The sequence below is a fragment of the Saimiri boliviensis genome, chromosome 8, assembly GCF_048565385.1.
Source record: "Saimiri boliviensis isolate mSaiBol1 chromosome 8, mSaiBol1.pri, whole genome shotgun sequence".
Lineage (NCBI taxonomy): Eukaryota > Metazoa > Chordata > Mammalia > Primates > Cebidae > Saimiri > Saimiri boliviensis.
The window spans coordinates 119,189,795-119,201,820 of record NC_133456.1 but is presented as its reverse complement, the minus strand read 5'-3'; the positions used below and the strand labels follow the sequence as shown (position 1 = coordinate 119,201,820).

General features: G+C 45.5%; 1 protein-coding gene across 6 annotated transcripts in view; it reads right to left on the bottom strand.

Moving 5' to 3' along the window:
- Positions 1-1,704: 1,704 nt before the first annotated feature.
- The window catches only part of LARP4B (La ribonucleoprotein 4B), a 120,697-nt gene continuing 110,375 nt past the window's right edge, over positions 1,705-12,026 (bottom strand). For 4 of the 6 annotated variants that reach the window (XM_074405137.1, XM_039478679.2, XM_074405138.1 and 1 more), the window contains 4 exons: positions 10,345-10,509; positions 7,209-7,333; positions 6,902-7,115; positions 4,249-5,440 (listed from right to left, as the gene is read on the bottom strand). In XM_074405137.1, the coding sequence (XP_074261238.1) occupies positions 5,153-5,440; positions 6,902-7,115; positions 7,209-7,333; positions 10,345-10,509 (792 nt within the window). In that variant the 3' untranslated portion in view covers positions 4,249-5,152. Of the gene's footprint in view, positions 5,441-6,901; positions 7,116-7,208; positions 7,334-10,344; positions 10,510-12,026 lie in introns of all 6 variants that reach the window. The other 2 variants (XM_039478680.2, XM_074405139.1) reach the window with 2 other exon arrangements.

Here is a 12,026-nt window from a genome sequence, read left to right as displayed (position 1 = left end):
CACAGACACATGCTGAGCACTACCAGCCAGGGAGTTCGGGGTGAGGGGTGGGGTCTGTTATGTGGTAATACTGAATCAATGCCTCATCCTATTTCTTCCCAGGGCAGTGCTGTGCACAGAGAAGACACAAAGTATACTTCATTGAGTTAACACACATTTACCGTGTATCTGCTGATTTTCAGATAGTGTGCTAAGGGCAGGGGAGGCTGGTGATCCAGATGGCGTAATTCCTGCCCTCAGGGAGCACAATTAATCACACTGTGATGAGTTCTATGAAGGAATTTCTCTGCAACACAGGATAACAGGTGAGTTAAATGCTATGGTGCTAGGACAGAACGGGAAAGCGAGAGGCAACGTAGAACAGAGAGCCCAGGCAGAGACCCACGCACACATGGGAAGTCTGTAAGTAACAAGAGCAGCACCGCAGACCAGTGGAGAGAAGTGAGCTCACTGGTAAGTGATACTGGAGAAAGAATATTCCCACATGGCAGAAAATAAAACTGGGTTCCTGTCTAAGCACACACACCACACATACATGATCAAGCCCAGCTGAATTAAAGGCACACACTATACACACACACACACACACACACACACACACACACACACACAAATTATCTTTATGATTCTGGAGTAGGGAATGCCTTCTTAAGCAAGTCCAACACACTCAAACAATAAAGGAGAAGACTGATAAATTTTACTACATAATAATTAAACACCATAGGGGCGGGCGCAGTGGCTCATGCCTGTAATCCCAGCACTTTGGGAGGCCGAGGCAGGTGGATCACAAGGTCGAGAGATCAAGACCATCCTGGTCAACATGGTAAAACCCCGTCTCTACTAAAAAGTACAAAAATTAGCTGGGCATGGTGGCGCACGTCTGTAGTCCCAGCTACTCGGGAGGCTGAGGCAGGAGAATTGCTTGAACCCAGGAGGCGGAGGCTGCGGTGAGCTGACATTGCACCATTGCACTCCAGCCTGGGTAACAAGAGTGAAACTCCATCTCAATAAAAAAGAAAAAAGAAAAAAACAATTAAACACCATTAAAGATATTATTCTATATAATGTTAAGAGTCAAGACTACTGGTAGGTTGAAAGAAACTATTTGTAACATATATAATAAAGGATTAATAGCCTGAACAGATAATCAATTCTATCACAAAAAGACAGTGAAAATGGGAAGATGACATGAAAAGGCAATGCACAGGAGGACGGTCAGTCCACCAACATCTTCATCAGACCCCCTCCACTCAGCGCCTGGCACAGGAGGGGCCCGCCTCCCGCCAGCCTCTTCCTAGTGCAGGCATCACTGCTGCCTGAGGATGAGTCTGTCACCACGAGGACCCAACGTCAGTTCCAAACAGCTTCAGGGACACAGCTTTGGAGAGAGTGCCATTTTCACAAAACAAATGAAAGCCCTGATACAGGAACATCTATTTTTGTGGTAAATCTTGGCGGTCAGGGTAATGACTGTCTCCCCATGAGCACTTGATGTTAATGCCAACTCTGAACCCCTAAAACACAAAGGGTGAGCCCCATGTGCCACAGGAGCCCCAACGTGGGTGAGAAGCCTTTAGGATCCAATAATATATGAGGCCCGTCTTTCTTTCTCATGCACACTTACTGGAAAAGACAAAAAACTATATTTAGTAAAGATGCATTCTTGAAGAAATTTTAATTAAAAAAAAAAAATCAAAAGAAAAATTGAACAGTGCCTAAATCTTTATTTTCATAACCTACATTTTTTTTTTTCAAATTAGACAGTTTTACACTGAATGACACAAAAGGAAACTTAAATTACCAATAGTTTACATGTAAGCTTGATTCCAGTCTTAATGAAAAGAAGCAGAACAAAAACAAAACCCTCAAAGAGTGTCTTCGCGGCACCCCTGTGCTGTGAGCTGCCAGCGGCCAGCGCCCTTGCCTGGATTGTCTGCAGCCCTGTAGCGGGCCGTGAGGCATGCAAGCCGCAACTGCAGCTCACCAGCGGGGCACGCTGACAGGCATGCACCACCACCACCCATCGCCCAGGTACAATGAACTGGTTTTAAGCCTTAACTGCAGAGATCCTGACTAACACAGCAATGCAAGACGTTTACTGCCACCGCCAGTGACAGCAGTGATGTGATGACAGACAGCCTGGGTGGAAATGTCAAGACACTAACTCTCAGAGAACAACTACTCCACTTGAAATTCATGTTTGGTGAAACGGCCAGGTTTTTATTCTTCTATTTCAAAATGATAAGCATCATCACACGATTTTACAAGTTAAAATGCCATTTGTCACTGCTGCATCTCTGATTCTATAACCTGAGATAACACTAGGGATAAAAGAAGGCGTTAACTTAAAAAAAGAAGAAAAAGTATAAAAGACACTCTCATCGCTTTGTGCAGCACAGCACAGCCTGCATGCACCATCACAGCTTCCTGCTGTAATTCCTGTTTTCTTCTGAGCGGAAACGCTCAAAGTAATATCAGATTTTTTTGGACATTATATAGCTATCTGGTATTTCACCTTTGCTTGATTAAAAAGGATGCTATAAAAATCACACCCGAGCAAGGTTTCAGTTCTTGATGCAGAGACTGTTGCTGGCTGGGCAGTAACTACGGTGTATTGACCAGATGGCAGCAGAGCCCTCCAGCGGTGACTGGCTGTTGCACCCGCTGCCCTCCTCCCGCAGCTGGTGAGCTCACACTTGAGCTGACAGACAAAGTGAAGGACTAAGCTGGCTCTAACCACACACACTGTGCTGCAATGCTCACACCTTGGGGGAAAGGACTTCTCATTATTAAAAACCAAGGACTCACTGGGGGTGGTGAGGGGGGGGTGTCATCTGGGAATGGCTGATGGTGCCCTGGCCCTTCCCTAGCAAAGATGCACCTCAAAGGCCCAGGCCTCAGGGTTGCCTCCCAGCTTTTAGAGCACTGAGTTTGGGTTTCAGAGATTAATCATTTCCGATTTTTTTTGTTTTTCTGGGGGGGGGGGGGGGGGGGGACGGTCAGTGAACAGACAACTACAAAAAAATAAATCCCTGTGTTTCTTTAAAATGCATTTGAAAAGCACTAGCCCTGTGGCTATTTCTCTGTATCATTCATGAATAATGGCAATTACTTTAAAGGAAATGGTCAAATATGTCAGGCATGTTTTCCTCTGGCAGGTAAATCATGCTTAGCTGCAGGTGATCTTAACTAGATTACTTTTTACCTTCACTTATGATCCTGCCAGGTTTTGTTCTCTATATTATACTTTAAAACTCTTTCACATTAGATATTAGTATGCATTTCATATTTTTTAAAAGAGTATGAAAACATCTGGAGGCTTTTAATAAGACTTTCCAATTCCCTTTTGCAGCAAAGAGGCAGAATCAGTTCAACACACCGATGTAAGAGAAAAAAGAAAATCTCAACAAATCAAAACAATATTCAAACCACAACATTTAGTTTATCTACATCCAGCTCAACAGCAACATTTATAATATATCAATAATTTTTATCAGAATTTTCTCTGTAGGGAACCTTTTTAATATGTTCTGATTATTTACAACTGTACAAGCACACTCCCAAGTGCACGTATTTAATACAGTATTGACTATTTGCATTTACAGGATTTTCCAACATTCTGAAAAAGAGATCAACTGTTTAAGATCTTTAAGGTATATTACAAAAACTACTGCTAGTTCTTGTACTAACTCAGTAAAACTAGCGACAGGAGATCCACACAGTAACTGAGTAACTCTGACCCACTCACGCCAACCCAGGGCCGGGCTCCATGGACTCTAAGCTGTCTTATACAAAAGTTAAGGCAAAGTCATTTTCAAGTTTAAATAAAATTCAAGTCTTTAAATATTGGATGGAAATAATTTTTTCTTAAAAAAAACCCTCAGTCTTGTTAAATAACATTTTGTGGAATAAAGTGTATGGTTACATTTAGCAGGAAATATTCTTATTTTAATGTTTGCTGCTTAGAATACTTAAAGAAAAATTTTAGGCATTTTAAAACAAAATAATTTATATTTAACTTTATTATAAACTTGCTAACTTTAGTGCATCCTTGTTCTTCAGAAGTGCAGCACTTCTGTAAGTGAATCAATGAGGCCCTCGTCTCGGAGGTAAAAGAGCAGGAACTTTAACCTCCACCAGCCAAAGAGGGGGAAAAACCACAAACACCATTCTCTCACAATTACAGAACTCTTAAATCCATGTGCTGATGCAGAAGTATAGGAAGACATCCACATGGAGCTGAGCAAGATGTGGACTCTCTCCAACCAGAGTGCTGGGGAACACGGACAGAAATGTGCACAGAGCAGAGCCGGAGCCGTCAGCTCACAGGGGTCAAAACAACATCATGGTGCAACTTCCGGTAACATGTCAGTGGGCAACAGTTTATATTTTCATTTAGGTTCTATTCACAATGTGCTTTGAATTTATATTACATAATAACCACTGGAAACTGGAGTGAGAAGCTGGTTACTTGCTTGCAGTGCGTCAGAACCAAGGTTCCGCATCTCCCTGGGGTGGCCCCTCAGGTTCACTCTGCCCACAAGATCAAAACGGACGCGCTCTCTACGTTCTTAAATGCCAGAGTCCCCTACTAACGGCTTAGGTGGAAGCACAGCTCCCACATCAGCACTGATGCCCTGGCGTGGCCAGCACTGCCTCCGTGAGGCCACACCTGCCTCTGCCAGGGCCACTGGCCCTCATTCATCTGTGGGGACGTTCTAGAGATACGCACTTGAAGACTAGTTACCAAAAAAAAAAAAAAAAAAAAAAAAAAGTAGCACAGTTCCCTTAATTTGGAAAAACTCACTATATATAGCTTGCTGAAGTTCAGGGCCACATGGAGGCTTAATAAAAAATACCAATTTGTTAGGATAAATGCATTTTCTATCTTGGAAAAAAAAAAATCAGACTTACACATCACCTCCAGTTAAGCACCAACCTAAAATAAGGTTTGTATTAATTAAATCCTGAAAAATTGATTTTTTTTTCAAGAGGGGGAGAATCCAACTCACAGAAGAAAGCCAACTAGAGGATCCCACGGGCCTCAGACACTGCAAGCTCCTAACCAGCGGCTCGCCCTCGCACTGAATGGGAAGAGTGTCTCATTTGTGGTTAACGCAGCGCTCCGCGACCCCTCCCAGACGTACGGTTTTCACTGAGGAGACTTGGGGGGAGTGCTCTGCTCTCGGCTGAGACGCTTCCCCGTGGCTGAGGGCGAGGGTCGGCCCCCTGCCGGCCGCCTCTGGTCTCTGGGGGCTCCAGGTGTGGACTTGAGGGCTGGGGGCTCCCGGTATCTCTCCATGGGGTCTGCCAGCTTCTTTTCCTCCTTCCCACAACCAGCAGTGTTTGGCTTTTGTTCTTTTTGGGGTTGCAATGGGGAAGAAGGAGGCTCTTTACTCGTTCTCTGACAAATCTCTGCGTAGCTGGGCTTTCGCAATTCCTGAAAACAGACAATTCTTGGTTACCTGTGTGAAACCGTGCCTCAACGGACAAGACAGGGAATAAAGTTCACTTAAGATAAAAGAGTTTTCAATTGTAACTAAGTTTCCATCTTCTCTAGTGTTTTTAACTTCTAGAAAGTTCATAAAATTCAATGATTTGGTTTTCTCTGCAGTATAACATTCCACCTCTGTGCCACTCTAACAATGCCTTAAAAAATTGATAAAATTAGAAAAAGCATGAGAAGAAAAGGGCTGACTGAACACCATGCCCTGTCCAGTCTTATGCCTGCCTGGGCAATGTGGAAGCCTAGGAGAAGTCCTGATGCTGCCTGCGCTTGCCACCCCCAACTCAGGACAACAGAGGGGTGTCCCGGGTGCCCACAGCAGGCAATGGACTCTCATATGGTACCCAACCTTGAAAGGTAAACTCCAAAAACAGTCTTTAAATAAAAATGGTCTGCACATCTCAAACTACAAAGAACTAGAAGTGTGTAAGAATGATGAAGGCAGCTAAAATCTTCACAGAAATGTGTAATAGGGTTTTCAGGTAAGTGGAAGCATAAAGGCTAAAGTAAAATATTTCATTCACCTACAAAAACTATTGCCTTAATAATATATTTTAATTGCCTTTAATAATATTTAATAATTGTTGTTCCCTGCAAGGGCGCAGAACAACAGAGTCTCACTCTGTCGCCCAGGCTGGAGTGCAGCGGCATGATCTCAGCTCACTGCCTCCCAGGTTCAAGCGATTCTCCTGCCTTGCCCTCCCAAGTAGCTGGGACTACAGATGCATACCACCACGACTGGCTAATTTTTCATATTTTTAGTAGAGATGGGGTTTCACCGTGTTAGCCAGGATAGTCTTGATCTCCTGACCTTGTGATCCCGTTGCCTCAGCCTCCCAAAGTGCTGAGATTACAGGCCTGAACCACCACACCTGGCCCAGCCTTTAATAACTTTACCTTATTAAAAAATCCTTTTTAAGACTCAGCCCAGGGGACAGTAATGAATTATTCTACCAAATCAAGGAAAAAGCTCACCCAGGGTCAAACTACAGAGACACAATTCAGAGTAAGTGAGGCCATGGTTCGCCCAGTAGGGAAACCAGCAGAAAGGAAGTCGCTGGGGTTCAGGCCTGCAGGGCCCACAGGGATCAGAGGGTGGTCAGGGCACCATCTTACTCTTCCTTTCTCTTCATCAGACACACAACGTGTGTGCACGCACACACACAGACAGACACACACACACACAGACACATGAAATGCTGAAATAATCCTAAAGTCTAAGAAGAAACAGGAGCTGGGGTTTGTGACTACTCAAGAAACCTCTACTGACCAACAGTGAAATTAAAGACTGTGTCGTGGTCCAAGAAAGAGCTGGATTAGTGGGAAATTATTAGCAAGTATTAAAGGTATTTTGTACAGGAAACACAACACAGACAGATGCAAATAAAAACCCACCAAATTAGACGTGATTAAAAAACGAGCAGGTGCAGGAGTGCGCAGCGTCTGTTCACACCAGAGCCTCGCAGCTGTCGCGCAGGAAGGCGGGCACGAGGTACGTACCGTGGCGGCTCCGTTCACCTGCACCGATTTACATGCTGTCGCAGTGAGGGCAGGAGGAACTCTGTCCACACTGTGGGCTTCCCTCTGTTTCTCCGCCACCTTGGGATCACTGTAAAAATGCCACCCAATATTTGAATCTCATGCAACATCACAGGCCACTCATCAGTAAGCACCAAGGCGCTGGTAGAACACCAATACTCACTCGGGTAAATGAGCTGGGGAGGGGGATCGCTCGTATGTTGCTGATACAGCACAAGAAGCCGGCACCGAGGGCTCTCTGGAGACCACTACAGGAAGGGTATTCATGCTCGAATCTGCACTGAGGGTCTGAAACAGGGTTGAGAGTGTTCATCAGAGTCCTGCCGGCACTAAGTGGAGCTGGTACCAGTGCCTGTTCACCCCACCTAAGAACAGCCTTGGGAGAGAGACACGAGGACACAGGGAAAGATAGAGTCTTCTACAGCAAAAATGTCACAAAGAGCTCAGGACTGTCCTCTGCCCCACAGAGCACTCAGCCTTTTCTTTCTTGGCAAATGCCCCATTGTTCTTCCGTCACGGGCCCTTATCTGCTCTCCTGCAATGATGATCTACAAGCTTATTTCTTACATATATATATATATAATTGCACTTTAGGTTCTGGTGTACACATGCAGAACATGCAGGATTGTTGCATGGGTACATACATGGTAATGTGGTTTGCTGCCTCCATCCCCCTATCACCTGTATCTGGCATTTCCCCTCCCCAGCCTCCCTACGCCCCACTGTCCCTCTCCTAGTCCCCCTCAACAGACCCCAGTGTGTGATGCTCCCCTCCCTGTGTCCACGTGTTCTCACTGTTCAACACCCGCCTATGACTGAGAACATGTGGTGTTTCATTTTCTGTTCTTGTGTCAGGTTGCTGAGAATGATGGTTTCCAGATTCATCCGTATCCCTACAAATGACATGAACTCATTGTTTTTTTATGGCTTATTTCTTAACTGAACAGTCATCAAACACATCTAACCCACCTGGCACTCTGGGCCCAGCATGGTGTGGCACAAAACCACACACACACATCTCCTGGGTGTTGAGTCCTAACACAGTTCAACATGACTCATTCACACAGCTGATAAAAAACGATCGGTGCCTCCACATCCATATAAATGTGGGCTCCCTGAGGCAGGTGGCAGGCACTGACAGCAGCTGTCCCTGAATTCACAAAAACCCCAGGAAGCAGGTGGGCCAATGCCCCCATCTCAACAGATCAGGAAACTGAGGCCCGATACATCTAAGTTAATCCGTCCAAGGTCAGTTAGCAAAGGACTGAGTGAAACTTATTTCCTCCTTACTCCAGCCAGCAAGCCCCTGTGCAGTGGCTATTTTATCTGTGTTTGATCTTATTCACATGGGACATAATAACACACTTGTCATGCAACTTAAAAAAGGCAGGAGGGCACGTGATCTTCAAACTCCTGCCCTTAGATGAAGGCGGACAACGGACTGAGAGCCCTTCCAGCCCGAGAACCAGAATCTGCTGCAACTCCTGGGCTTGAGCAGCAGGAATCCAGCTTGGTGGAAACAGGATGGCAAAGGACTCCTTTTGTGAAAGCCCATTTTAAACTCAGGGTAAGGGCCGCGTGGCGCGGTGGTTCATACCTATAATCCTCACACTTTGGGAGGCCAAGATAGGCGGATCACCTGAGGTTAGAGGTTCCAGACCAGCCTGTCCAACAAGGTGAAACCCACTCTCTATTAACAACACAAAAATTAGCCCAGCGTGGTGGTGTCTGCCTATAATCCCAGCCACTCAGGAGGCTGAGGTGAGGCAGAATTCCTTAAATCTGGCAGGCAGAGGTTGCAGTGAGCCAAGGTCACGCCACTGGACTCCAGCTTGGGTGACAGAGCAAGATTCCACCTCAAAAAATAAAAATAAAAAAATTCAGGCTATGTTCCGTCCCAGTGCAACTGAAATGCAGATCCACAACTGCACTCATGAAGCAAGTCAGAGTGAAAGCTCCATGTCAATAGGGGAAGGGCTGAACCCCATTATTTCTGGAGTCTCCACCCTACTTTGAAACTCAGGGGCCATGCTGTTGACAAGCAGCAGCAGCAATGGAGCCTGCTGCACCTGGCTGGTGGCATGAGGTTCAGGGTCAGGCTTTTCAAAGTAGAAATTCTTTTTTCAAGAGAAACCTTACACAGAAACTCAGAATGGGCATAGCAGTAGCTGCTGTTTCTGAAGCAGGGGTGGAGGCCTGCCTCTTCTCCTCCACTCAGTACCAAGGGGAATCGGCCACAGTTTGAAAACTGGAATTCATGGTCTTTCAAGTGCATTTCTTCTCAGGGCACAAACACCTCAGAAATTACAGGGTGGAAATTTAAGGCTATGTGACAGAATTCTGTAGTGCACTCAACCTCCAAAGTTGAAAACAGGACTGTGACCATCGACCAATATGAAAAGGAAGAGACACGTTACCTCGCGTTAGCCTAAAGATACTACCTCAAAATCCACCTTAAATTCTGCCCTAGAAACTGAGGAACCGTTCTACCTACTACAGTGCCTTCCCGAAAGCCTGGGGAGGAAGAGATGCTGACTCTGCAGACCTGGGTGGGGTAGCAGGTGGCATGGTCATGTGGCATGGAATAGACCTGCAGGGACTCTGAGGCACAGCTGGGGAAAGGGCCCCTGGGACAGGAGATGAAGGCAACCATGAGTGCATAGCAGGCTCTTCCTGTGCACAGCAAGTAACTGGGCAGAAAACTTTCTCTGCACCTTCCAGAGCCTTCAAACAGCTGGACCAGCCCCACCTTCACCTCGCTAAGCACATTAGAGACCAGGAGCACTGGGCTGAGTGTCCTCTGGCATCTGCAGCTCGGAATGGCTCCTGGGACGATGCTCACTGCCATGGAGAGAGCGCCCCGTGGGGCAGCCCAGGCCTTACCAGAAACCACCAACGCTACAGTGAGGTCCTCCCAGGCTTCTTGCTCCTGCCTCACATGGATCACTACACATTTTAATGATTTCCAATGTAATTCAGATTTTTCTATTTCATTCAATAAAGGCAAGTCTAAACAAAAACGACAACAATGCAATCTAAGTTTCCGGGTGAGAGAAACAGTCTCTACGGCGTATCATGGCACAGCTTTCTACCTCGGACTTCATCAGACAGCAAGGTTCAGCCCTGGGTTCAAGGCTGGCCTTACTCCAAATCTGTGTGACCTCTGTAATCACCTGGCCTCCGAACCTCTCCTGAGTTTTAAAAAAACAAACATGTATAAAGAGCTCGGTAAAGAGCCTGACATGGAACCCGTATCTAGACACTGCTGACAACCATTACACATGTAACGGATCCCTTACCCTTTCTTTGGATGATCCTATTATCAAGCTAGATAGCCTGTTTTCAAACAAGTCCTCTGTCTTCAAATTGCCCGCAGCTCCAGGTAATGGAGGGAAGTTGGATAGCCCCAGCTCGAAGCTTGGCGACGGAGGCTTTGGTGGCGTTGGAGACTGTGTCTGGCTGCTCTGCAACAGAATGACACCCCAGGGTCATGGTATGGAAATAGAAGGCCAAGCAGTATCTGTAAAAACAACGCACAGATCATTCAACCCAGACAAGGGCTTCCTCACCCAACCGAAGGTCCTCTCCCGGAGGACCTACCATCTAGAGCAGAGCTGTGAAACTGAAATCTCAAGGCTGCCGCCGCCGCCCAAAAAACATGCCAAAAAGGACACAGTAAGGCTAAGGTGCCGTCCAAAGAGCCATCCACCCATGGCTACCAGCACTCACGAACAGCAGGGCAGCTGAAGGCAAGAGAGACGCTCTGGAGTGACTCCAGCCCACCAGATGGAAAGCAGGACAGCCTGAGTCTAGACAGTAAAACTTTCCCATTTCCAGACAAGTACTGTTATTACAGCATAGTTTTTCTTGTAAGTCACAAAGATAACTGTAAAAACAAAATATGACACTTTCTCCACTCTCCACAACCTGTGTAAGATATGTTACACACATTTGTATCCAAAAAGTGGTTTAACAAAAGGGGAGTTTGAATTCTCTGAAAATCAACTTAAAGGTTTTATTTTTAAATAATTAAAAACACAGTGTTTGATAACAAATTCTGGTCAGATTCTCTGACTTCAAGAAAGCAAACTCAGTATAAGAAGTGAGTATACTTTGTAAGCCCAAATCTCAGGAGAAAGGCAATGATACCTTTTTATTGGAAAATGATCTATCAACCTGCTTTAACAAGCTGGCAGTCATTTTGTGAGTAAATAGTTCCTTGGCTGAAGGACACATGGCACAGAAAGCGGAAATGAGTTTCTATTTAGTTGAGAAACGAGTTTATGTTAACTAAAGAATACAAGTATTTTTGGCTGGAACAATGAGCTACTTCGACTAGGATGCAAAGCTCTCTTAGAATTTGCCTAACTTGAGAGTGTCAGTATTTTTCCACAATTTATACCTCAGAAGGGTGATTCCCTACATCAGTAGATTCTAGAGAAAATATGCATGCCAGAACTTAAGCGAAAGCAGGTCAAAGTATGAAAATGAATTCGGGCTGATCCGAACCCCAGTCTGTGCTAGGCATTCCTCTTGTTTCTCTGCTCCATGGTACAGGGGCCTAATTTTAACTGAGCTTTTCCCAGTTAGGTGCCCTTGGAGGCAAGCTTGTACCTACTAAGCAGCTGGCAAATGGCTCTCTAGAACCTAGTATTGTGAACACGATGCTCAAAGTCATCCTGCAAAGCTGTAGGTTACACATGGCCACTATGATGGCAAAGCAGTTTTCAACATCTGCATGATGCTGAGGTGAACATAGTTTTTCAGAAGATAAGCATTGTTAGAGACAATCTTCCTCAAAAATGTATTTAAATCTCAACTCGTAGAAGCAAAATGGGCAGGCAACAACTGTTGCCCTGATGTTGGAGTTACAAAATGCCATCGTCTGCAGATGGGGCCTCACTTGGAAAGCAGTGTTAAAATTCTCTAGGATCTTAGCACCTCCAGGTGAGGTCAGAGTACTGCTCAGGTCCCATGAGCG